Source organism: Cygnus olor, chromosome 20 (assembly GCF_009769625.2).
Source record: "Cygnus olor isolate bCygOlo1 chromosome 20, bCygOlo1.pri.v2, whole genome shotgun sequence".
Taxonomy (NCBI): Eukaryota; Metazoa; Chordata; class Aves; order Anseriformes; family Anatidae; genus Cygnus; species Cygnus olor.
This window is the reverse complement of record NC_049188.1, coordinates 3761422-3789188: the sequence shown is the minus strand read 5'-3', so window position 1 is coordinate 3789188 and position 27767 is coordinate 3761422. Positions and strand designations below refer to the sequence as shown.

The 27767-nt window shown below is 40.1% G+C and overlaps 1 protein-coding gene across 5 annotated transcripts in view; it reads left to right on the top strand.

Annotated features, from left to right (window-relative positions):
• SPNS3 (sphingolipid transporter 3 (putative)) overlaps nucleotides 1–27767 on the top strand; it is a 45256-nt gene that overhangs the window by 3055 nt on the left and 14434 nt on the right. For 4 of the 5 annotated variants that reach the window (XM_040532292.1, XM_040532295.1, XM_040532291.1 and 1 more), the window contains 9 exons: nucleotides 7721–7808; nucleotides 8966–9020; nucleotides 16606–16671; nucleotides 17122–17258; nucleotides 17770–17921; nucleotides 18795–18861; nucleotides 20151–20341; nucleotides 22251–22403; nucleotides 27000–27189. In XM_040532292.1, coding sequence (XP_040388226.1) covers nucleotides 7721–7808; nucleotides 8966–9020; nucleotides 16606–16671; nucleotides 17122–17258; nucleotides 17770–17921; nucleotides 18795–18861; nucleotides 20151–20341; nucleotides 22251–22403; nucleotides 27000–27189 — 1099 coding nt within the window. Of the gene's footprint in view, nucleotides 1–7720; nucleotides 7809–8965; nucleotides 9021–11922; nucleotides 13038–16605; nucleotides 16672–17121; nucleotides 17259–17769; nucleotides 17922–18794; nucleotides 18862–20150; nucleotides 20342–22250; nucleotides 22404–26999; nucleotides 27190–27767 lie in introns of those variants that run through there. The other variant, XM_040532294.1, reaches the window with a different exon arrangement.

Genomic DNA, 27767 nt, shown 5'->3' with positions numbered 1-27767 from the left:
ACGGTAAGATAGACATAGCTCCCTGTAACATGTTCAGCAATGTTCATCTGATTTTACATGCTGGAATCAGCAAGAAGACATTTCAAATGGTAACAACATGAGGTATCAGTTTTAGGCTTTAAAAAGGATCGTCTTAGGCAAATGGGGACCATATTGTGCCCATTAGAACATTTGTAAGTTTGAGTTTCATGCAGTTGATATCTAGCAAACAGGTTGTTTTCTTAACAGTAAAGGTTATATATTTTTCAGGGCTTATTTCTGGATCCAAATTGTTACCAGGAAAAAGTTTGTTGAGCTGTGGTGTACCACTCTACCCCTTTACAACTGTTTTGTCTGTGCACTCCTTCATATATAAGGAGATTCTTTTTGAACAAGCCTTGACTGAGTTTGCATGTGAATAGTAAAATCCATATTAGTTCTTCATATGCAAAGGTAACATTCCACCATTACCCTGGATGTGTATCATAAATGTAAATTCTCTGGAAATTGCTTATCAGAGAGAATTTGAGGAAAAGGAGACAGCAACTCAGTTATTTTGTCTTTGATTCATAGCTCCCTGCCATCTTGAATAAGAGCGTAACAAAAAACTAAAAGCTGTTTTGTTTCCAATTAGGTATGACCTATAAATAAAGTAGGAGACTAAACCTGGGGCTGAACACCCCAGTCTGGCCAGAAGTATTTTGTGTAAGTTCAAGGCTACTCCTACAGAGCAGGTTCAAAAGTTCAACTGTTACTCAAATGTTGTTGGGCTCATGTTTCACTGGGAAGTGTGTGTGCATGTGAGGAAGGGGGGTTTCCTGGAAAAAAATGGACAAGTGAACCAGTAGCATGGCAAACAGAGAGAAACCTGGTGCAGGAATCATTGCAGCTGCTACAGCGCATCTTCTCAGAACATACCTCAGTGCACAGCATGATGAAAATGTTTATATTTACTTGTATTGTAGCAATGTTCAGATTCTCCAACTGAGATCAGAGTCCAGCTGGGTTAACACTAATCCTCGATGATCTCCTGTAGAGGTAAGAATCTCCATTCTTCCATAACTGTCCAAATAGTTAGACTGGACATGGGTGGCAGTCTGTGGTGCTAAAATGACTTGCCCAAGATGCCAGAGCAAGCCTGTACTGGAGCCAGAAATAGGAGCTAGTCCTGTCTTCCATTCCCTGATACATGAAACCACAATGGCTTTGATGTTCAAACCTCACCGTGTGTCTGTCTGTCATTCCCTAAACCCAGCAGTATTCCACCTAGGTCACTGACCACAGATAAGGGTTTTGGTAGGAGCATGAAGAGTGGAAGATGATTGCTTGAGCCAGGGAGAAAAGATGTGGATGTAACCTAAGTTGTTCACTGAAGGGTGACACCTAAACAAAGCGTTTTGATATGGCTTTTGGATAAGATTCCTGGTTTGGATCAACTTTGAGGGGAATGGTCATGGTAAAAGTGTCTCTGGAACTGCAGGAAATCCTTAAGGAGCCTTATGGTGGTGTTGACTCAGACTCTTGGCAGGGTGGCTCTGTTTAATACCTCCGTAAACCAGAATGACCTTGTTCTAAACTTTATTTGTATAGGCTTATATTATTACTTAAAGAGATAGCCCTCTCAGCTGGGAAATTGAGGATTTCCTTGCTCATTAACGTCAGAATTAGGGCAAAATGCCCACTTGAGAGGTGGTCGCTTTAGGCAACATGGACATGCTTTTTGGGCAGCACATTGCATTTCTTCCTTCACTATTAGTGAGAAACAGTTAACTTCAGAATCAAACAGAAGATGAAAGCAGCAGCAATTAATGATGAAATGACTGCCTTGAGTGCCAAAATAGTTATGGGAAGTGTTAAGCTCAAGCGAAAAATGCAGTTTTCTAACTCATATTTCTACAGAACTGAGTCTGAGAAATTTTTGCTTTGCCACCTGCAAAGCCTGACCTAATTGACAATCAGTTTAATATGCCTGATGGAAAGCAGTCATAAGATCCACTGCTGTGTCAGTTTTCAATCCTTGGAACAAATACAAGGATGTGAAATATGAGGCAGATAGTAATTGATTTGCCTTTTCTGAAATGCTGGGATGTTACTGGAAAGAAACAAACATCAGTATTCTTACTTGAAAAAAACAATGGCACATATTTGAGAATGGTTATTTGTATATAAATTTGAAGCCAGAGGTTAAAATACAGTTTTCATACTTCCTTTTTCTACTGTAGGCTGAAACTAGATATTTAAATAATTGATTAATGATTTAAAATGGCAAGTAGGAAATCTTAATCTACATAATTTATTTTAATCATATTTTACATTTATAATCCTTAACTCTTTACTTGAACAAAAGCAGATTCCTTGTGCTTTGCAGGATGTTACTTTTAGTCAGAAGGCCAGGAGTAATCCTTGATTTAAGCTATGTCAACGTGTATCTATTCACACTTTTGTTTATGTCTTTTAGTCATTAAGTACTGTTTGATATCCTTTGTTTATTAGTTACTGTGATTTTTAACTGATTATTTCTGTTAAGTTACATTTAGATGGGATCTAAGATTCAATTAAAATGTGCAAAGGAATTAATGAGAGATGAAAATTTGTCTTTAGCTCCCCCAACTTCCAAAATATTAATACCAGCAGATCTTGTCCTTCCACATGTTTGAGCTAATCATCCTACTGCTTGATTCTACCCATAGTTTGGAAAAGGAAAAAGCAAGCTGTCTTCCTTTTTCAAATCCCTCTCGAGTTCTCAACTCTGAATGAACCAGTCACCAAAATGAACTTGTTGAATAAACTGAAATGAAGAATTCACTTTCTTTCTGCACCTGCAGATGAAGCTACTGTTATAAAAAGCTAGTTCAGCGCTCACCAAGCTATTTCTAGTCACTTACTTAGCAACACCCACCCGTTTGGTGTTCTGACTTTCTCTGAAATTTCTGCAGCAAGCCTGGACTGCATGTATATTTTGTACTTAATGATTCTAGATTTCACTTTAGTGTTGGCTGTCCTGATTTCACATTTTATTTTAAATAGGACTTTTTTTTTTTTAAGGGATAGACATGTTTGGTTTAAATCAAAGCACGACACTTTAAAATTTGTTTTGCCCTTTAAGCTGGTAAATTTCTATTTATTTATTTCTTTATTTTTGCTCACATTTTGCAAAGTGCTCATCACTTACTTCAAACTGTGGCTAACAGCTGCTGTTTAGGAGGTATATAAAGTACTTGGCAAGGTTCTTTTTTTTCCTGGAATAGTCTAGAACGGCAACTTGCAGTTCTTTGAGATATACTCATATTTGTACGTGTGACGTGTTCTAGTGCCTTTGCTAGTACGAAAATAGTACAGTGCGCAAAAGGGAAGAAAGCACATATGCATGATGGGTATGCATTTCATAGCAAATTGCTATAGAGACTGATTGAGCAATGGATATAATTGTAACCTGCACAGGGGTAGGACATGGAAACGAGCAGCACAGCCTATGGTGTTGTAGTTCAAGGGGCAAATCCCTTAATGCGAATGCAGTTACACAACACGTGAAGATTAGTCCCACATGGGAAGCAAAATGGGTTAAGATAGTGTAACTACAGACATCTGTGGCCTGTAGTATTATCATATAGTACAACATTTGCGTCTACTGGAAAATTATACTGCTGTAATTATAATGTACACAGGTACTCTGGCAACAAATTTAATTTCTACAGAAGCCCAAGGTAAAACTGGGCTTTGAAGCAGAGAAGGAAATACCAGCTAGGCCTGTTGCTGGAAGCAGGTGAATGGACGAAAGGGAGGAGCGCCTCCAGCCTAGGGAGTTCTGGTCACTTCTTGCTGCGACCTTGCTTCAGCACTGGATTTTTCTGATCTTAATTTCTTGCTGTGTATGACTGGTTTGTTCTTGCGTAAGTACTAGGCTGTGAACTTCTCAGAGGAGGTGAAAAAGGGGGAGGGAGTAATGGAGGCAGTGAAAACACAGGTGGCTTGAGTTATATTTGTCTTTTTTGAACAGATTAATCACTCTGCTGATTTATACTGTCCACCAACACAAGCTTTATTGTGAGGTACTGAAAATATTTTTTTTTACTGATTGGAAGATTGAGTGACTGCAGTTCTTCCACAACTTTGATAAAGTCAGTTAAACTCTCGCAACTGTTCTAAACTTCAAAGACAAAGGTTCTTCTTAGCTTCATTTAACTTGCTGATTTACAATAGGAAATTTTCATAGTATTTTTTCAAGTAGATATGCCGGATGAAGTTGATATTAGCGCTCTTATTGATAAGAGTTCTAGCCTAATGTGAGCATTATTTTCTGCTATGTGTTATTTTTAGCAGTTACAGTGTTACATGACAAGGGAACATGACTAAATATTGGATATTAATGAAAAGCATCAGAAGTGCTACTTTGAGTATGGAGCAGGGACTTTGCCACGCTTCTGACTCGTAAGAACAAAGAGATGGTAGTTTCTTCACTGGTCCTGAATTTGTTTGAAACAGAAGTTGCTACTCGAGCCATGAAAATAAAATTCTGTTACTAGTAGCCGGAGAGTCTGTATTACAATGTTGGATTGAAAGCACACAAAGTGTGCAAATGCCACCATGATTCCAGGCAAGAAAGAAAGAATGCCCTCCTTTTGTTCCCACACCTTTTAATTTTATATGGAAGACCTTTCGAGACCGTCTTCAGACCAGGTAAAATTACTAGTAGTATAGGGGGTGGATGGAAGGAGGTTATGAATGGAATGAATTGACTGAAAGGTATAAGACATGAATGTGTCTAGACTTCTAGTGGAATACAGTGCTACAAATACCAGTCAAATGGTGTGAAGGAAGGTTGTTGAATACTTCAGCGCCTTTTATGCTTGATACCACCTAAACATCATTCTGTATTTCAAGAAGATGAAATACCTTCATGCACCTACAGAAGTAAGAGTTCTCTCAGGATGAGTACCTGGAAAGAGCTTTGTGATTGGTCTGTGTTAGATACATGTAGGCCCTCTCGTGAAGCGAGAATCCCTGGCAATGTTAACAAATCCTATTTTAACAGAAATATGCAATTGTCCCAGTCTTACTGAGGGAAGATCTAGAGATACCAAATGGTTTGTCTACGATCAGAAACTGGATGGCAGAGCAGTGATTCAAATCCTAGCCTAGCACCTTAGCTTTGGTTGTCCTTCCCTGATCTGCCCCCAAATATTTTGTGGCTCCCAGACAATCAGAAACCCTGGCCTGAGTCTTCTCCAATCAAGACTAAGTTCTAATTCTTATTTTAAATAAGACTCAGATCAGTTCTGATGTCTCATTATGAAGCATCCCTGGCTTTCTATTATCTGTGTTCTACATTAGAGTTATTTCCACAGCTCCTTTACTGCTGAAGATCACAACCATCTGTAGGCAGTATATCGGTTGAATACATTACTGAGCATCTTGCAGTCTATGTTGGTGTTCAGAATTTTATGGGCTTGGGAACAGTGCAATTGTATGAGATGAATGAATAAAGAAAAGCATTATAATAGCAAAAGATGCCAGAGAAGAATCACATCTTACTACAGAAATAAAAAGAGACCTTTTATCATAGGGAAAATGGAGTAAACAACAATGAAATCTTATGTAGACATAAGAAAAGTGAAGCATGCAAAGTGAAACACTAAGTATGTGGGAGACAGAAGAATGAAAGACATAATAATTATTTTCTAAATAAGAATAAAGGGTCCTCTGGGCTACACCTCTTTCTCTCGTAACACTGAGAAGATGGCCATCCCTAAATCCTGCCGAGAGTATGTAAGCTATAATGCATGTTTTTATTGGAAATGATACCAAGGAACAGATTTGTGTTAGTGATTGCTTGCAAATGTTTACTATTGCTGAGTATTTAATAAATAACAATGATTCATATTGTGGTTTTACTAGTGTGCTTGCAAATTTTGTAAAGAATAGTATATGCAAAACAGCCTGAAGATCCAAGTGCTGAAGTCTGAAAATGTCTTGTGCGTTAATTAACAAAAATCAGAAGCTAAGTAGGACTGTGTAATTGTTTCAAAGCTTTAGTATTTATTGTTTTCTTTCTCCCTGTTAACTATTGGTGGTATCATTTGCTTTAGAGGTATGGAACAGAGCAAGGAATTCTTCCCAACTACTCCGCTCCCAGGTTACAAATATAACTGATAGACTTCTGCCCACACGTAATGCTATTTTGCCCCATTTTTACGGTTTTGTTTTTTCTTTGTTTCATTAAAAGCAGATGTTTGACTGGCCAAGGTTTTACAGACTTCATTACCAGTAGTTGATTAAAATCAAAAGATGCACAGGAAATAAGTGAGTCTGGCCACTTTCGGCATCTGCTCTCATGTTGGAATGGAAGCTACGCACTGCCTAAGGTGGGTAACTATCAGTGATACTATAAATATCTTTTAATCCCTATTTTCTCTCTAGATCATTTTATAAGTCCTTCCAAATATTTGCTCAATAGCTGTCATAAACAACAGCATCCTGGGGTTATTATAAGTAAGAGCCCAGAAATGACAAAAGTTTTCTCTGTTGCTGTCAGAATTTCCCAGTGCTGATGGGCAATGCATGGCAGTAGAGAGTTCATGTACTTACCCTTACCAAAATGGTGAATAGAGGTTGCCTGTGGCTTTACTGGAAGCTTTAAGTGGCAGTTAATTTGCTTTGTGCAGGACACTCTTCTGGGAAATAAAGGCATTCTCAACACTAAATTAGATTATTCTTAATTTAAATCTATGTTTATGCAAGTTTTCAGTTAAGCTTAAGTTTAACATTCTCTGCAGCGATTAAAATACTGTGTTCATTTGCAGAATGGTCTCTCTTTTTGGTCTGAAGCTAGCAAGCCTAGGAAGAGAAAGACCTCACGAGGAAAGGCCTCTTATTTTTTGTTCTGTCAATGCTTGTCTGTGTGTCATTACTCACAATAAATGGCTCCTTATCTGTTATGCTGTCTTCTTAATTAAGAGGGCTCTGGTGTATAAAAATGAAGACTGCAATGATCACCCAATGGTTCTTCTGGGGATTAATGTTTCACTGTGGAAGAAAGGTCAAAACATAGGTTAAATAGACATTTAATCCCATAGTTTTTTTTTTTCCCAAATCCATGCAGATTTCACAGCCATTTTCTGCTGTAATTGTGGCAGAATCATCCTCAATCCTGAAATGCAATAAATCCAGTTATCAGGTATACCAGTAAAAGTGAGTTTGAGCCAAAAAAAAAAAATAATGGTAGAGGCAAAACCAGTTAAATTGGTTAGCAAGATAGTGTCTTTGATGCATGTTAACTGTAATGCCTCACTTCCCTTGACCTCCACAAGCTGTTCTGTGTTTGAATAAATCTCAGCTAGAAGAGGAAGCTCTGTTCCAGTGATGTGCAGCTTCCTCCTTTGTCTGATGTTAATGCAAAATGTGCTAACTCACAAAGAAGGTTTTTTCTTTCTTCCTTTTCCTTTTCTGTTTCCGTTTCCTTCTCCTTTCCCTTTTCCTTTTTATTTCTTTTATCCTTTTTCCTTTTTATTTTATTTATTTATTTATTTTATTTTGAGAAGGAGGGAATGATTAGTAGAATTTGAGTGTCTTTATCTTTTACAGATCTGTGAGAATGTGCTGGAACAGTAAGTTCTCCTGCTATACCTTTTGAGGCAGAAATATGTGGATACAAATGAGGAGAATCTTACCTATGAAATGAGTTATTTGGATAAGTCCCTCAAGAAGTTTTCATAAAGTTGAATTTTGTTTCCTGATTTAAAAGTGAGGAGAAGACTCTTGAACTAGTGTCCTTCCCCAGACAAAAGCATGATCTGCATCCCTGGAAGTTTAAAGCTATATATGGATTAAATGTAAGTAATAATGAAAAAGGTGGAGTTTACAGTATTGAATGTGTAAATTTTATTTGCTCCTATCTCAAGGCTAAAGTATGCTTACACTGGATCCACACTAAGTTTTATGCCATTACCCAAGCAACATGAGAGAAAGCATTTCAAACAAAAATACTGGCTGAGGTGGTAAAAGGATGAGGTTACTAAAAAAAAAAGAAAAAAAAAGTGGTATTTATTAAAACTCACAGAATGAGAAGCTTCCAGGCAGGTATTTTCCAATTAAGTCTATAGTGAAACAGGTGGTCCAATCGGTTTTGTTGCAATTTTCTAGTAACAGAGGACTGCTTGTGAAGCATACTGGTCTCACAATTATTGTTAGTCTGGATTGTTCAGTCCCTTGGTACATATTTGTTCCATACAAAAGGGAGAGACAGACAAATTGAGTAATGGCTCATACTGTTAGCTTTGCCTGCAAAGATTTGGAAAAAAGTTGGCAGTCCAGTCATGTATGGTTGATTCCTGATTATTTAGCTACTAAATTTTATTCTAAAATATTAAGTATTTCATAACACCATTTTAATCTATTACCAGTTGCTACCTTAATGTTAATCACATCTAATTGTGGCCACAAACAACACACTGAGATAGAGTAGATTCAATAAACTACAGGTGCAGACTTTCTCAAACTTCGGTCAGAAGTAGAGCACTGAAGTTTCCTTCTTTCTGGTCAGGACAGGATGTATAGCTGAAGGGAATAAAAATTTGGTAAATGCAACAGTCAGGAGGACCATAATGCAAGAAAAATGTACACGTTAGTAGATGAGTAATCTCTGGAGTTTTGCACTATGGTCTTTTACGAGAACAGGGTAGACTATTGATTCTATAATACATCTGAAACTGAAAATCATGTTGAATTTTGCGCATGATTACATTACTTGAGTAGCTTGCTCTCATGACAGATCTGTCACTGTTTGGTTTAAACTGTAAATCAAACTGCCATTCCTACAGACACGCAACCGAGATAGTAATGTGTTAAGTCCAAGTGTGCCTTTACATATTATCAGTGCAGAGTGGGTTCAAAACCAAAAGTGATTTATTGTGCAGTTGTGGTTCAGAGACCACAGTGACAAACCTTAAAAAGAAGACAACCTCTTACCTAAGTTTATTTCCTTCTGCAGCTCCTTCATAGTTATCATCATTGTCTTTATGCCTCTTTGGAGTGGAACATTTCAGGTAGGTCCAGGCAGCTATTTGTTAGGCTCACTACCTTGCTGAATTGCATTGTTTTATTTTCTGAACTTTTCAGACACTAAATTTACTAAGTCTTGTGGCAATCCATATTGCAGTTATTTGTAGAACCTTAACATTTTTGGATTTGTTTCCATCACATAGGTTTAAAATACATAATGGCTATGTCTCAAAATGCTGACCATTTCCACATATGTGTACGAACACACACAAGCATATATTCTCTTTTGGCTACTTTATGTTTTTTGTCTGCATGATGGATGTGAGAGGGAAGATACCACATGCAGCTTGCTTCTTTCCTCTTAAAATCAGTATTGGTAAATCTGGTCAATGATTAATGTTATTTCCATATTCAGTTCTTTCATACTCTTTGTTGCTATTTGCTAGTCAGGGGTTTAATAAGCTTCCTTTCGTTTTATGTATAGAAATGCTTTGGAGTTAATCAGGATAATAAAATATTCCTCAATTTATATCTTATGGACAACTTGGTTCACTAATAACAGCCCTTCTGACCTAGCTCTCTGAGAAAGCTCTGGCAAAGCCTTCAAAGCTGTTCATGGATGCGGCAGCCTCGGTACGCAGAATGTTTGATTTTGAAGGGGTATTTGGATAAATAAATACATTCGAAGGCTTTTTGCAGTAGATACTTGAGAATCCTTTCAGGGGAAACTGGAGGCTCTCACATCAGTTGTCTGTGAACAGCCCTGTCTAGATTGCAGGCACGGCACGTTTGTTGGCGGCGTCTCACCTGGATTTAATCAAACTGACAGGAACACACCAGCGGCTGCAGTGCAGGCTGCTCCTGCGAGCCTTGGTTGGTAATGTAGCACTGCATGTGAGTGCGCAAGGCACCTCATCGTCAGCTGCCTCCTACTCACACCATGGCCTTGCCGCTTGCTAATGAGAATAGCAGCACAGGTTTGGCTGTGGCCACGACACTGTGGGTGCCTCAGCCGCAGGTGGAGCACACAGCACGGAGTGGAGACCCACCAGGACTGCTGCCCAGGCGCTGAGCAGACGCCTGGACAGCCAGGACACTGCGGGCGAGTCACAGCCGAGGGCTCTCTGGATGAGTAACAGCCAAGAAGAACTCAGTTGCACGGTCGGTTTGGAATAAGCCAGCTTCCTAAGCACATAAAACTGCCAGGGCTTGGCCTGCTAAGTGTCCACCGACCAGTTCAACTGCCACCAAAAGTGCTGCTTCCCCCGGCAGTTCCAGTCATGCTTCTCAGGTTCAGCCCTCACCACGTCTGCTACCGCAGGCAGGTCGGGAACAGGGTAAGAAAATACGCTGCTGCACGCGTGGCTAGTGCCAAATGCCTCACATAAACAGGGGCTGACTTGCTGCTACCATAGAAGGATTTGGCTGCTGGTGGCTTCTTGCATGACACGGCCACGAGACCTCATGCCTAAAGGAACCGAGGGGAGAGGCGCTGCTGGAGGCAGTCTGCTGGGGCCAGCGAGCTGTGCTTGCACTGCTCGGCACTCCTCTAAGTGACACAGGCAAACACTGCCAGGACATTGCATATCCCGACCCACAGAAAGGAACAAGTCGGCCAGAACAATATCTGGCTGTAAAGAAACGAGCTGTAAGCTTGCCTAAAAAGAAAAAAAACAAAAGCGAAATGATACCGGGCAGCGCTCTGCAGCCCGCTCAGCAGAAGCGCGTTGTCGCAAAGCTCCGCAGAATTATTTGGCCTGCTGTTGCAGTGTGTGTGTGCGTGCGTGTGTCTGCCTGTCTGTCTGGGCGGCTGTCTGTCTGCCTGTGCTCGTGCCCGTGCCCGTGTGCGCGCTGGGCTCTGCCCGGCCGCCGCTCCTCGGGCGCCTCCCCGCGGCACTGCCCGGAGCAGCCCCGGCCGCCCGGCTGAAATAAGCGGAGCTGGTGTTTGCCTCCCCTACTTTTAAAGCCAGCTGGTCTTCGGGGTGATTTGAGCATTTCTTCAGCTTTTTTACCCGCGGTTGTGGCTGCAGATAAACTTTTTAATTTCTACAAAGCGGCGCTGGTTCCTTGTTGCTTCCAAGCGTAGTCAGTTCTTGACTTCGCTCCATTAATAAAGCGGTGGGATGTGTGGATAATAGAACATTACTCACTGGAGGTTCTGTAGAGAAAAAGTAGCAGGGAAATACTGACTAGACAGCAACAACTGCTTACTGATGTGGTAAAATGGCACACGGAATTGTTTTCAGGGGCAAGCTGACTTCAGTGGAGTTGCCATGTTGGAGTGGGAGAGATGCCCATAATCTATATCTAAATCCTCCCTTAGAAAGTTGAGAGCTAAGATGTTACCAAAAAAAAAAAAGTCCCCTCTTGAAATAAAATTAATGTAGATTTATTCACAATTAAGTTACACAGAGCAGGACTGTGCCTTCTGGTTCGTGAAAAGAGGATAGAATGCAATACTGCACTGTTGAGCACACAAAAGTAGAGGAGTCCAGATTTCACAAAATGGCCAAGAATACTAGATGCCATTTCATTTTCAGTTTAGTCTGAAGTGTGAAACACATGGTCTTCAAAAAAAAAAACCGAAATACCACAACATAGACTTGTCTTAATCTGTGAGTCACAAACCGATCTGTAATGGTTCCAATTAGCTGCCTTACTCTTAAACTCTTACAGTTTACTGTTGATTTTCACTTTAAACTTTCTTAACAGGGTGCAAAAATAAATTACCCTCTGAAGCTGGTAATCCACGAAATGGCTCAAAAGACACGTGACTAATTATTTTTCTAAAAAAAAATAATATAATAGGAAAATTCATGCTGGCAAAGTTAAATAAAAACCTTTTTCAAATCTGAATGGACAGAAGAAAGGCAGGGAAGAAAGGTATCTACACACACTAGAGAAACCAGAATGCCTTCCTGTGTCCTTTCTTCCCCTTTCAGTCCCCTTTTTGGGGGAGAAAGGGGAAGAAATCCTGTTGCTCAGTTCAGAACTGTGGAACATGCATGGTTCCAGCAAGGGAGCAGAGGAGTGCAGGTTGTTTTTTGTTTGGTGTCGTTCCCACACCCCTACCCCAAACAGAAAGTAGCCTGCAATGTGAGTTGTTTGCTTAAATTGCTGATTTGACCTCAAAGCTCAGGATCTTCTTGGAAAGGATTCTGTTCTGGGGGCAGATCTGGCCACTGCAAAGCGGATGGGAGGTAACAGGGAGAAGTGACTGGTTAGGTGGCAGGGACAAAGGTTTTATTACATATTTTTTTTCTATTTTAATGGAGATGGATATGTGAGTGAGTGTGTGATGTGGCGGTAAAGATCTGAGCTGCAGAGAAAGCAAATGACTTGTCCAGAGCAGCACAAGAAGTCTGTGGTAAAAGAGGGCTCAAGTCCAAGATAGGTAACTGGTCTACTGAACCAGCTTCTCTAGCGTCCCTTTTTTCTTTCCCTCTCTCCTGTAGAAAGGCTGCTTTTAGCTCTAACAACTCAATGAGACCTTGGCAAAGATTGTTAATTTTTTTTTTTTTTTATACATGATGTCTCTGAGATCATTGCAGAACTGTGCACTTTTATTTCTTGGATGCACAATGGATTATTTTGCTTCTGTTTAAGTTGTCTTCTTCTATAGCACTTTTGATTAGCAAAAACACAGGACTAAAGCTTCTTCTTCTTTTTTTTTTTTTGTAAAGTTCTTCCTACTGAGAGGAACATATAATTTCAGTTTTTAGTGGCTGGGCTTCATCACCGGAAATGACTATAGTGATTGAAGTTCCTCATAGCTTGAATGCAAAATTGGCTTGTAGCTTGTTGCACTAAGGAAGCACTTTATAATATATGGTGCCTTTCTGCGCTGGGAAATATGCAGAACCCTAGTGCACATGAAAGCACAGGCTTGCAGTCCCAGCCACCTCCTGAGGAGCAGAATTATGGAGCTACTGAAGCCCATGAGAGACAAGGTCCATTTGTGTCAGTGTCAAGGAACAGTCCAGCAAAGAGAGATTACCTGATAGTTGGTGTGCTATGCTATGCGAATTTAATAAATTTCATGGATTGGTTTATTGTACCAGGTGAGAGACTATTTCCTCTTTCTAAGGAAAAAGAAATTTCTCGACAGTTCTACTTATTCCTTAGCTACAAATGTTTTGTAATCTAATGGTATACTTCTATATGTCAGTTTAATCTTTCTTGCTTATCTGCTTTAGCCTGTTGCTCATGCTCTCTATGAAACTTGCAACTATACATTTGAAAGATGAATAAATGATCTATTAGTTATTAGTTGTTAATAGAACTCTTATACAAATCATGTCTGTTAAATGCTTAAGAGTCATAGTTTTAAAGCTATGTTATAAACAGACTTTGGTATACAGAGCAAATAATCTATTTTCGTGTCTGGATTCCAGAGACATGACTAAGAAACTTCTCTTTATTGTATACAGCAGTTTACGAAGCCTTCCTTGGCTTAAATACATTAGATGTGGTATTCCTGTATCTGAAGTGATGACATTCCCTCCATTGAAAGTACAAAAAATTATGTTTTCATTGTGCAAGTTTGTTTAAGGAAGGTTTAACTTCCTTATGAGCTGGTGGGATGTATGTGATTTCTGCAATGAGGAGTGTAACATGACAGTGTAAAAAGAATGGAAACCCATTTCTCTAAGTATCACCTACCAAATTTAGAAGTTGTTTTCTAATAAATAATATCCTTCTTCCAAAACATTTGGTTTTCGATCTAACCATGAACAACAAAGCATTTCTTCTATTAAACTAATGAGATTTTTTTTTTCCACTCATGTAAACTGTGGCCTGTATAAATTCTTCTGCTTAGAATCACCTCTAAGCATCTATCAGGCTTCCAGGGATCTTATTTAGAAATGTGCAGGAAACACTTGTGAGCTTGCTGTATTTTACTTCTGAGTGTCCTGGAAATCATAAATGTTTTAAAACCTTGCAAAAACCTCAAGGATGGATTGTTAAATCTGGAATTAATATCTAGTGTTAGTACACAAAGTAGTTATTTTCACTATTTAGACCATTAGCAAATTTAAGACATTCAGTCAGTATCTTTGAAAATTGAGAGGCTAGTGGGTTTAGGAGTTAAAACTTTTTTCTACTGAACGCTTATTAACCACACATGTAAGAGGGAAGGAAACAAGTAGGGGTGCATGCTGCATGATATTGCAAGACTGCTAGTGAAAAAAAATCCTGTGTATGAATGCTGTTGTCAAATAACTTTCCCTGGAGAAGGGTAGGGGACAGGAGAGGACAAAAATACCTTTGAGCAAGAACTGGAATGCTAGGAGGGTATGCACTTGGAAGTATAAAGTGTCAACAGTCATTTGGCTCATTCCTGGCTTTGAACTATTCTTTGACTCCTGTACATGTTAAGAGTTTTAAATTTTCAAGAAGGCCTGCGAAGTAAAGGTGGCCTACCAGTTGACGTGCTCAGTTTCTTGTGTGCAAGCTACCTTCGGGGACTTGTAAAATTCAAGAGCAGAGGTGGGGGTTATATCCAGGCCCTTGAAATAACAGACATCTATTTTAATTACAATATATGCCTAAAGCACTTTTTAATCAACTCTATGACCTCTTAGTCCATGAGGGAATTATATTTACAAATCTCAGTTTGTACCACAGCAATCTACTCTTATCTGCCAGAATTTAGCTGCAGTGCCGAATTCTTGCATCAGTACTTTTGAGTTTGGCTGCCCATAGGTAAGATATCTTGTTAAATATAAGTTAACAGGAAGGTAAAAAAGCAGAGGCTCAAGTACTTGTTTAGTAATCTGGTAAGTAATCTGGTGGCAGTTAAGAGGTTGTGGTTTCCAGGCACTTTTGCTCACAAGATTTGACAGAGTTTTCATCGATCTTCACATGGTAAATAAGCTCTTCCATTTAGTTGTCTGCTAGAATTGAGACTTCAATTCATTAAAAATAGTGATCATGCAGACTTTTGCCCCTCTAATCTGTTACCCTGTTCCAAGCTGCTCACATCAATGCCTTGGCATTTGCCAATATCTGGTCAGGCCAGTTGTTCAGTTGTCTGGAGGGGATAATGTTTTAATGGTGCTCAGTTTGAACATTAGTTTGAGCTGAAATTGTGGTTCAGACCAGGTCTTGTAATAGCTGTGGTTTGTACTAAATACTCTAGTAGTTAACAGTTGAAGTTCCTGTAATGCAGTATTTCTGTGTGTTGATAATCACCTACCAGGAGAATAGATACTGTCAATTGCTGTGTTTTAATTCTGCCAATTTCCCTTGCCTAAGACAGACCTTTAGCAGGTATTTGTTGTTCTGAATGAGGTCGCAGACTTTAACTTCTGAGACCATTCAGAAAACTCTAAATATGTTCAACAGTCATTGAGAAACAGCTATAAAACCCCCAGTGCTGCTGTTATGCTAGACCTTGGTCTATACTGACTTGAAGTCCCATCAGTAAATAGTGAGGAGACTGATTACGCTGCAGCCACGAGGGCTGTTGGAGAGCATGCATTTAGCTTTAAACTAGCTGTCTCAAGAGTGCTTTTCAGTTGGCTGCAGCAGTACAGGACATGGCATTACATTTAAAATCCACTGTAGGAGCATAGTAGGTACCTTTTGCTAACCTCACGCTGAGCTCCATTCCGCTCCAGATCAGCTTCTAGAGGCAGGGCAGACAATTTCACAGAATGCATTTTCTTAAGTGGTGGCTCCATCTCTGAATAACATTTTGATTTAGACTATAATAATAGCAAAACTAAAGCTGCATGAGAACACGCTTCTGTGTTGAGATCTTTCAATGTCTTCAAAGTATGGTTATTCAAAATAATATCTTTGACTTTTTACTTTCTATTTCAGAAATACAATGCAAAAATGCAGGCTGGGTGTGATGGTAGATCTGCAGCCTTGGAATGACACAGAGATGAAAATGAGCTTTTTGTCTCAGAAGCATTCATGCATCCATGAAGTGCCAGATCCATGGATCTTCCCTCCGATTATTGCTTTTGTGGCTTGCTTCCACACTTTTTGACAATTCTTCTAACGTTTTCCACAGCTATTGAATGGTTAGAAATTGAGACAGAATTTCTGTCAGCTATTTATCACAAATGGAAATAATCACTTTTGGTGAAGTTTGTCTGTCACTGTCACCACTAGAAAAACATTAATTTGTAAATCCATGGTTATTTACATCTCAGCTGATCTCTGCAAAACTGTGATGGAACCATGGTCCAATCAAAATAACTTCTCTCTGAATTACAGTAGTATTTCTCTGGCTGATTTTGCCACCATTGGCTGAGGAGGACTGTAGCCATTTGCATTCTGGAAAACCCAATATTCATTAATTTGAATGTTGTATATTCTGAAACTGTTAACACTTTCAAAAAGAAATACAACGGTTGTGATTGCGATAGTCAGTAAACTGACTCTTGTAAGCCTATATAGATAGTAGAAGATCATGAATTTTATCTACAGTGATAAGAAATCTAAATCTCTTTGTATCTAAGTTTGTGGTAATGGTTTACATGTAAAATGGGAAGCTAAATGTGCTGCCATTCTTGCAAGCCCCCTTCTTGAAATGAATCTGAGTTGGCAAATGAGTAGAATCACAAAGAATAAATAGTGTACTTTGCTGTCATTCAGTGTTTGACTCTATTGCAGGGATCCTCTTGGATATACAGCAATACTTTAGTCTCAGCGATGGGGAGGCAGGTCTACTGCACACAGGTAATAAAATCTCTTAAATTCAGATAGCTTGCTTTGCCTAGTGTCTATATGGTCTGTTCCTAAAATACAGTCTATAACTTATCTTTTCTAGTTCCTACTTGTGTGTGGTATTACTCTTGTGGGCAGGCAGACTAAAATGTGAAACTGAAAGTCTTTGGTTCAAGAAAGAGTAGACTTAAGTTCTTCAAGAATCACACAGCATGTATTAAAGAATTTCTCAGTTAAGAAATACAGAACTTGAGCAATTTGTGCCTGTTTTATTTTACATAAATATATATATATATATATAAATACATCTATGTTGTTCTTTTTCTAAATGCCTACTGTTTCTTCAAACTCAGCCAGCCTTCAATCTTTACACTAAAAAATAAATTGAGTTTGTCTGAGGGCTGAGGAGAACCATAAGAGTAATTTGACCAATATTGTACTTATGCCTTCTTGGATTTCTAGTCTTCATCTTGTGTTACATGCTGGCTGCCCCCTTCTTTGGATACCTTGGTGACCGGTACAACAGGAAAATCATCCTTGGAGCTGGTATTTTCTTCTGGTCTGTTGTAACATTAGGAACCTCATTCATCAGTGAATCGGTATGTTAGTTTTTTAGAGGGTACTAATAAATCACCTGCATATATCTGCAGGATTTGATACAGTCCTCCTCTGATCACATTTGGAAAAGCTGTCAGTGAGCACTCGCTCCCCAAGCCTGGACTAAATGAACTTTGTACTGGAATGCTTTATAGGACGGTAAAGTCCAGCCAAGACAATGGAGCACCTACACATTACTGTTGCAATTGATGGGATCTTATTTCTCTCCCACATTCTATTGATTATGACATTAGGGTGTAATGCATTTTCCAGCAAGCCTGGACAATCTATTGACCATATCCTGAAATTCTGTCGGTGTGTCACTGTAAGAAAGAAACAGCAGCGGGATGTTGAGGGAAGCAGGTGTGAACAGAGGGGCTATAGACATATGCAATAGGCAGCTGAATTCTTATCTCGTATGCTACATTTGACCCACTAAAATACACCTCTTTAGTAGTAAGCTTTCTTTCTTGAATGGACTTTTTTGGACTATAATATATCTTTTGTCTGCAGTATCACTGGATATTCTTTCTTTCACGGGGACTAGTTGGCATTGGCACGGCCAGTTATTCCACAGTAGCACCTACCATCATTGCAGACCAATTTGATGAGGGAAAAAGGACCACAATGTTATCTGTCTTCTATATCTGCATTCCAGTGGGAAGGTTGGTTTTCTTGCTGGTAATTGACTTGCCTTTTGAAATTCTGTGTGACCAGGCCTGTAATTCAATATATCCTCAACCTTGATTAAACAGATTTTTACATATATCTGCATTGGCTCTTGCAAAAGGATTTGTCACTTAATAGCATCTTTAAATAGCACTGATTAGATTTATTTCTATATTTACTTTGAAGGAAAAAATGCTTTTTTTCTCAAATTTAAGGGAGAATCTAAACTCTGAAGACAGATAGGCTTTGTATAAAACATCAAATCAATTCTAAAAGAAATGTGTAGTTTTTTATTTATTTATTTGTTTATTTGAGAACAAGCTTTCAGATATTTGTTTACCTGACAAATTTTTGAGATCCCTCCATTAAACATCTTCCAAGGAAGAACTGGCACTTTCCTCTCCTCTTTTAGTTAAAGTGGCATGTGTGAAGGAGAGGTGGAAAAGGGCTTTGTAAATGGTTCATACTCTTTATTAGAGCAGGCAGTCAAGGTTGAGGCCTGAAGCCAGATTAAAACTAAAGGAATTCCTGCAGGGTGTATTTCACATGGCTAGCACAGAAAGGAGCAAATAATAAAGTGCTTTGTAGGCTGTCTAATCTAGGTTTGCAGTGTCATCCTACAGAACATATATTCCGAGTGAAATCTGGGACATTATTACTACTGTCTAAAGTCTGCTCTGACGTTAGACTCTCTTTTTAATACCCATTGGCAAGTAGAGTAGCATAGACCATGTGGGTTGTTTCTGCTTACCTATTTTGAAAACTATGACAGAACAGTTCCCTGTGCTCTCCTTAGCTGATGAGAAATGTCATTTCAGCCAGCAAGAGTCCATTAGTGCCTACTGATAATCCCTTTCTGTTGCTTACAGTGGTCTTGGTTATGTCCTAGCATCCGGCATGGCAGGTGTCACAGGTGATTGGCACTGGGCATTCCGGGTGAGTTATTCACTTTCACTCATGGGGCTGAGCCTTTCACTGTAAAATCATAATTTTGGCTGGGGTTTGGATTACTCGTGTGCATTGTGTAGTGTTGAGTGGTGGAGGAGCTTTCTATTCTCTGACTGGTCATGAACTTGGTGTTTAAGAGAACTCTTCCTGCAAGACAAATGGAATACATATGCATAGCTCCTGCAGAATGAAAGCAGGCATAGGTGAAATTGTACAGCAGCCAGGGCAGGTGTTGTTCCTCATACCTGAGGACACACTTGGAATGGTTGTCAGTGCACCAAGACATCCTCAAACAGGGGAAACTGAAGGTAAAATGATCTTTGTACTGGTAGCACCAGTATAATTCTACAGGAAAATAAAGAGAAGGTAGCCAGTTTTTTTTTTTATTTCTTTTCTGAGATGCTGTTAGGAATAACTTCTATTATTTGAGGGTTTCAAGAAAAAAACACTTCTGTTTTGGTCATGTCATCATGATGTCTCCCCATATTGAGCACCTAGTGCTTTGGAAATACTTTACCAGATCCTCCTAGCCTATCTATAAAGTTAAGTACCAATTACAGGATATGTAAGAATGTTTACTGGTATGACAGTCTTTTATGGCTGCATCATTTGTGATCAGAGTACTCCAATATAGTTTTCTTCATGTTTTCCTCCAAAATCACAGAATCCTAGAATCATTAAGGTTGGAAAAGCCCTCCAGGAGCCTCTGGTCCAACCAACCCCTACCACCACCATCACCCACTAAATCATGTCCCTAAGCACCACGTCCAACCTTCTCTTGAACACCCCCAGGGACGGTGACTCCACCACCTCCCTGGGCAACCTGTCCCAATGCCTAATGACTCCTTCTCAGAAGAAATTTCTCCTAATTTCCAACCTGAAATTCTCCTAGCACAACTTGAGAGCCATTCCCTCTTGTCCTGTCACCAGTTGTCTGTGAGAAAAGGCTGATCCTCAGCTCCCCACAACTTCCTTTCAGGTAGTTGTAGGGAGCATAAGGTCCTGAGCCTCCTCTTCTCCAGACTAAACAATCCCAAGCAATCATGTATCTGGATGATGGGGAGAGGGAATCTATTGTCCTTCCTCCAAAGTCACCATAAACTACCAAAATCCACTCTTCTTCTTTACAAATATGACTTACAGACAGAAAGTCACATCAATTTCTGAGCATATCTCTAATTCTCCAATATGTAATTGTAGCATTGAATTTAAATTGCTGTTGAGTTTTTGCTGTAAGAAAAAAGGTATCCTGGACCTAACCAGCTTTGTGTCTACAGGTAACTCCTTGCCTGGGAGGTATAGCACTGGTTCTTCTGATTAAACTCGTCCCTCACAAGATCCAGAGAAGGACAGAAGCACACAGAGCATTGAGCATATCTGGCACAATACGAGTAGCAGCTGAAAAACCTGGTGTACAGAGATCTGCCAAGACTACTTGGTGGCAAGATGTCATATCACTTGGCAAGAAGTAAGTGATTTAACAACAAAGGTTTCTTCCATTGAAAAATGACCATTCCACTATTAGAAATATGGCCTTCGAATTCTGCTCAGTTCTTCTGTACTACATGCTGTATGCAAGATGATTGACACCATTAATAAAAGCTTTCTTCCACTCATTTACAGAAATAGTATGTAAGAGATTAAAATTTGCTTTTTTTTCTACTATCCTTCCATTTTGAGGAGGGGGAGGAAGGAAAAGTTATGATGGCAGTGTGCTCCTGTTTAAATCCAATTCTACTTTTCTACTAAGTTTCCCCTTCCCTCTTGCTTTAACATATAGGGTAGGCTAGATAGGTAAAAGTGCACATTTTGCAGGTGTAACTTTATCTGTAATTCTCAATGCCCAAGGAAAGTTATCAGCATGTCTCAGGCAGTCTTTATATGGTATTGGAGAGCCTGCTGTGCCTCTGATAAAAGAGGTCCGATTCTGCAAGACCCCAATATGGTTTAAAAAGTAATTGTACATGTGTTTCAACCAGCTAACCGGGGTCTGGCAGATGACCTCTTCGTTGTAACCACACAGAAATTAAAGTCAACACCATCTGACCTGCAGGACGAAGTAAAACGCTGATTGCAGCCAGGTTACCCTGTAGTTAGTGAAAACCCTCCCAGGGTCAGGGAGTAAAAGATGGATCTGGTTTGAGAACAGCAGGTGCCGCTGTGCACCTGCGCCAGATCTGCTCAACACTGCCTGTGCCTGCAGGCTGCTTTCCCAGGAGTCCCGATTAAATGCTTTTAGTTAAAGACATGCACCTCTTGCCTCCCTGGGAGATTTCTTCGGAGCGTTCCTCTTCTGGAGGAGCCAGCATTTTCTAATTGGTGATTAGATTTGCATCCAATTTGCATCTGGAACAGCAAGTACATTAGAAATCCTGTTTGTTGGATCACAATTTGAAGGCAGTAGCAGTCTGAGGTGAATCAAAGAGGAACCTTCCTGACATTTCAGCAGCCAGACTAATGTCAAAGTTGTTTTTCCTGTGACGATGTTCCTTATAACCTCCAGCAATGTTGTAAAAATAGATTTTCATTTTCTTGTCCTTTTGGTACTGATTCCCAAAGCATAAGGACATACTGTCTAAAGCCAGGTGGTTCCACACTTAAGTAAGTGCAAGAGCCATTTATCTTTAAAAGATGAAGAATTAGATTCATATCCTAACAAATCTTCTTGCCCAGTGGTCAGCTGGTCATCTGCAGCACTGTGAAATCTTAAGACTTCAAGACTTCTCATTGACCTCAGAGGAGACTTTCTATAAAATATTAGCTAGAAAAGGACAGGTAAAAAGTTGATTTTCTACTACAATAGGGCAGTAAGGTGACGTGGTTTGGACAATTTAAAAAATGTTTCTTCTTTTATCTGCTAGCTCTCTGTGCAGACTGAAAGTCAATTTACTCAAGTAGAGTTAAGCAGTGCTCAAACCACTGCATCTTAACAGTTTGAAAGACCCAGAAGTTACTCTCATTTATATTGGTTACACAAGCACCTGAAAACCATCCTAAGGCATTTAGACTTGCACATAGAACCCTTTCATTTAGCTACTAAGCCACTAAATTGTTGCCCACTCTCTGTTGATGTAGTTCTGCTAACAAAAGGTCACAACAATTGTTTTAGCAGAAGTTGACAATAAAATCTGCAAGAGACCATGACTGGGATTTAACATGAAATCAGTGGTCATACTCTTCACTCTTAACTAGTATTTTGCTGTCAAAGTTCATGGATAAAGTGTCATCAAAATGCCTATCTTCAAGTGAGTGCATTTTGATTATAAGATATCTGAGTGGACTGTTTTGTTATCGCTTGAAATCCTGGACGGTGCACATAGGCACACCTCACATCCCATTCTTTCAAATCTCTCTCGTTTCTTTCTTTTGACTTTCAGTTGCAGTTTTGTCTGGTCCTCACTGGGTTTGACTGCCATGGCCTTCGTTACTGGAGCGCTGGGAGTGTGGGTACCGATGTTTCTTCACAGGGCTCAGGTTGTCCAGGGCACTGTATCACCATGCCTTGAAAAATCATGCAGTTTATCTAACAGGTGAGGTGTGCACAACTGTGGAAATTCACATGGAAACACTGTACAGTGCTAAATCACAGTTTGTTTCCAAAGACAGAAGGTAGGATGTAACTGTGAATACTTTTTGTGAAGGCAAATGGGTGTGAATGTTAGACTAAATTGCTTCCAGGTATGCTGAGACACTCCTATTTATTTGTTTGTTTATAATCATGCAGTTAACTGGAAAGATGCTGCCAAACCTATTTAAGTAAAGGGAAATAAGCAGTAACAGGAACATTTACAAGGAAAAAAAATCAGCTGTAGAAAGGAGATTTCAGTTGACTATTGACTTTGTACCCCAAGTAACTTAAATACACATTTAAGCATGTTTAAGTTTTACGTTTTTGTAACTTTGCTATTACCTTCCTGATAGTCGATAGTCTGTTTTTAAAACTACTCTCATGTTGGCTAGATGATTGTGAGTCCCAGCATGAAGCAAGCTTGATGAATTTGATCTAGTATCGTATTGCATCAAACCAGGATAATTTGTGAGGAACTGCCAGCAGAGCTCAACTTACAGAGACTGTCCAGACCAATAGAGATTCATGAAAAAGTGTCAAATGTTGAGCTGGCAAGGTGAATTTGCAACAGGAGAGGAATCTGAAGTAATCATAATACAACTTGGTGGAGATCTCTTTTGCCCAGCTTGCAAGAGAATTCTTTTCCTTACAGTGTGTTGTCCAGAACAGAAAAAGATATTCAGTGTTGCCCTTGAGTCTTCATGGCTGCCCTTAACAACACTGAGCACTGTTGTACTTTTCAGCTATGTACTGACTCCCTACCAGTGGCCTCCATGCAAGTGTCCCTACATTTCTTCTGGAAGTATCCAGATCTGGTTTCAGTCCCTATCTTCATGATGGATTTCCAAGAACTGCCTGCTTACAATCTTCTCTTTCCACATAGACAAGTAAAGGCAAAAACAGTAACCAAAAACTGTTTTTTTTTTTTTTTTTTTTTTTTTTCCCAAGGGTATAACCAAGTCAACTCAAAAGTTGTTTCTGAGTTGTAGCATAACCAGATGGCTAGCCTGATAGGAGATGACCACTGCAGCAAGGCCTTAAACGTACACATTTTTCCCTTCCTGCTTCATTTTCAATACAGACTTGAGCCAAGTCTGAGAGGAGCTGTCCAGTTTTGAGCTAGTGGAAGATATATTGAAAAGTCATCCACAGGTACTTCAATGGGAAATGCAGTTGTCCTTCCGTGGATACCACCACTGGCACATTATTTAATAGTGAATAATGCTGAGGAAATGAGTGAATTAGGAGTTTGGCTCAGGGTAGGCAGAGAGGGGAAGCTGAACCTTCAGATACAGTTTAAATACTTCATTTTTTAAGCTGATGATGTTAATCTTACGCTTTCTAATCCTCCTTCTCAATTATTATTCCACAGTAGTGTTGTTAGAGCAGACTTAGTCCCCAGGGAAGTAAAAGGGAGCACCTGATAGTTTAACCTCATGTACTGCATCTTACAGGATGCTTTAAAAATAACCTTGGCATAAGCTGGTGCCAGAGGCAGCATAAGGCTGATTTTAGACTGTTATTCCAGGGGGATAGAAAGAAAAATAATATAAACAGTTATGGCAGCCCTGTAGCTGACAATGCTGGGAGAACTGAGATGCACATTCCCAGACCTGCCCAGGGATACTTTAAGGACGCTGTCCCCTATGGCCGTTCAGCAGTTGTACACTTTTATTAAGGATAGGGCCGTGTCACTTGGACTCCCTGGAAACACAAATTCAAATAACACCACAGCTGACTCAGGTCTCAATCCTTTCAAGGTAGATAAATAGGCAGTATGAAATTTTTATTCTGGTCTTTGTGCAGACACCTTCAAACAGATCAGAGAGGTATGTGAGCATTCTCAAACCCTAAAAGATCCTATAGAGTTCTTTCCCTGGGATTAGGCTTCACTGCTTCCCTTTTCCCTGTCAATTGAGCTGTGCTCTGATTTAGTTTTGGCTGTTCCCTTTTCTTCCAGGTGTAGGTTTATTTCAACTGAAGTGTATAACACACAAATTTTCTAAACACAATTCCATGAATGCTTAGATAAAGTAATGTCACCTTGGAACTTGCCTCTCCTGGACAAACCTGTAAATTACTTACTCTGTCTGTTCAATCTATATTGTCACTAACAAGCTATAGTGAGTGACGGATCAGAATCCTGAAAAACTTACAGAGTACAGCTGTGCTTAAGATTTGTTATCTAGTATAGCAGTATTGTTTTTTCTTGTAGAATTACTGAGTTCTTCCTAATCAGCCAGAAGGAGATGAAAAAGAGGAATCACAGAATCACAGCATCATAGAATATCTCAGGTTGGAAGGAACCCACAGGGATCATTGAATCCAACTCCTGGCTCCACACAGGACTCCCTAAAATTTAAACCATGTGTCTGAGAGCATTGTCCAAATGCTTCTTGAACTCTGTCAGGCTTAGTCTTTGACCATTTCCCTTGGGAGCCTGCTCCAGTGCCCAACCGTACTCTCAGTGAGGTACCCTTTTCTAACATCCAACCTGACCCTCCCCTGCCCCAGCTCCATGCCATTCCCTCGGGTCCTGTCGCTGTCCCCAGAGAGCAGAGCTCAGCGCCTGCCCCTCCACTCCCTTCGTGAGGGAGCTGCAGGCCGCCATGAGGCCTCCCCTCAGCCTGCTCTGTTGTGGGCTGAACAAACCCAGAGACCTCAGCTGCTCTTCATATGTTGTGCCCTCTAGACCCTTCACCATCTTTGTTGCCCTCCTTTGGACACTCTCTAATAGTTTTATGTCTTTCTTATATTGTGGTGCCCCAAACTGCACACAGTACTCGAGGTGAGGCTCTACCAGGGCGGAGTGGAGTGAGACAATCATGTTCCTCAGCTGGCTAGCAATGCTGTGTTTGCTGCACACCAGGATATGGTTGGCCTTTTCTCACTCATATTCAACTTGCCATCGACCAAAACCCCCAGATCCCTTTTCAGGGGGGCTGTTCTCCAGCCTCTCATCCCCCAGTCTGTATGTATATCATATCCAGCATTACCATGTCCCAGGTACAGGTTGTGGCTTTTGCTCCTGTTAAATTTCATACGGCTGGCTATTGCCCAGCTCTCTAATTTATCAAGATCTTTCTGCAAGACTTCTCTACTCTCAAGAAGTCAACAGCTCCTCCTAATTTAGTATCGTCTGCAAACCCAGTATTCATTCAAGTCTGGCTTCCAGATCATTTATAAAAACATTGAAGAGAACTGGCCCTAAAATGGAGCCCTGGGGAACCCCACTACTGACTGGCTGCCAGCCTGGTGTAACCCCATTTACTATAACCCTTTGAACCTGACCTATCAGCCGATTGTTCACCTATCATATCATGTACTCATCAAGGTATATGCTGGATATTTTGTCTAGAAGGATAGTGTCAGAGACAGTATCAAAAGCCTTGCTAAAATCCAAAAAGATCACGTCTGCTGGCTTCCATTGGTCAACTAGATGGGTAACATTGCCCTAAAAGAAAATTTAGGTAATTAAGCAGGACTTTCCCCTTGTGAACCTGTGTTGGTTATGACCAATAACTGCATTGTCTTTCAAGTGTTTTTCAATAACTCCCAGAATAATAATTTTACTAGGCATTTAAGCAGGTGCACTGTAAATTAAAGGAACAGATCATATCCTAACTGGTTACTTTGCTTTGCATTCAGAAAAAGCTTAGGGCAGTGTACAAAACTTTCCACGTAGCACTCTGAAATATTTAGAAGCACTTGTGCTCAGAACACCATGCTCCTGTCACCATTTGCCTCAGGGGAGTTATAATGCATTAAACAATCAGTGGCACCACTAGTCTTGTTTCAAGAGACTTGCTTTGTCATTAGGATCTCATTTGGGACAGAGAGAAAAGCATATATGGAAGTCCCTCTGGAATCTGAATCTTCTATGCTATTTGAACACATACTTTTAATAACTTGCTGTTCCTGCAGAACATGTTCGCATTTGCAGATGCACAAAGCTGGGTGGCACTTGAAATTTTGCATTCAGAAAATATGACGTGGACCTCCTATTGGTTAACTATTCTTTGAACAGTTTTGGATGGTGGTAGCTGTTTCCCGTAATCAGAGAAGTGAGTTATCTCAGCTGTGCTAACTGGAGGGCTGTATTTTAAATGTATATAATTCCATGTGATAGAATCTCTTCCAGGACAGCAGATTGTGATACAGAGTTATTCCATCTGTGTTTTAGGGATGACTGAGTAAATTTATTCCTAGGCTAACCAAGATAACTGTGTCTCCTCTGAATCACTGGATGTCCAAAGCAGATTGTACTCAGAAGAGTCCTCCTTGAGGCTGGTTGTATAACACCAGCTCTGTAAATGGGAGAATATCTGTTCCTCAGGGTAGAGCGTCAGTTGCAGGGGGCATAGCTGCAATTGAGGCATTGGGACTAAATCCATTTGGAAGGAGTGGGAAGGTTAGATCAAGTAAAGTAAAATCCAAGTTGCCCATTAAAGATTTCTCTGAAACTGAAGGTATAAGCTAACAATGGGACACCCAACACCAACCTTTTTCCAGAGTATGATTTTACTGCGCTCAACTGTCTCCTGTGCTTTGTCGACAGCCTAATATTTGGAGGCATCACCATTGGGACAGGAATCTTGGGTGTCATTGCTGGGGCAGAAGCTGCAAGAAGATTAAGGAAGATAAACAACAGAGCTGATCCTCTGATCTGTGCCACAAGCATGTTTGTTTCTGCTCTGTGCTTATTCATAGCGCTGATGATGGCACAGAGGAACATCACTTCCACTTTTGTAAGTGTCAATCTGTCTATCACTAGCAAAATGTCTTCTGGGATCCTGGGGAGACAGGGAAGGGGGAAGAGGAGGAGAAGGATCGCTATTTCTGGATTCCTGCAGTCATCTAGACCATTAAGAAGGTTCAGCAAATGAGACAAAGTGGCCCACTAGCTAGGCAATGTGCATGGTGCTCTAGTATTACCTGCAGTGTCAGTGTGTCTTGTGAGGGCCCCACTGTGCATTACTTGTCCCAGTAAAGAGGGCAGTCAGTCAGAGCATTATAAACTGGAACTCAGGACCTGTGGAATCTTCCCGGACTAGAGAAGAGGAGAAGAGTAAGCCTATGTAGCTAGCTGCATGAAGCTGGAGTGTCCATATGCAAAAGTGTAGTTAAAGGAAGTCTTGATCTTATGTTAATTTTTAATGCTATGTGACTAATTTAGAATTCTTCTTTTTGCTCCCTGAATACTTAAAGATTGGTGTACTTGAGACTGTACAATATGCACAGTTCTTGCTAACAATAACTTAGCCATCACCTTCAGTGTCCCAAGTCACTAGCTAATCTTCAACGTCAAACTTTTGGCAATGCAACC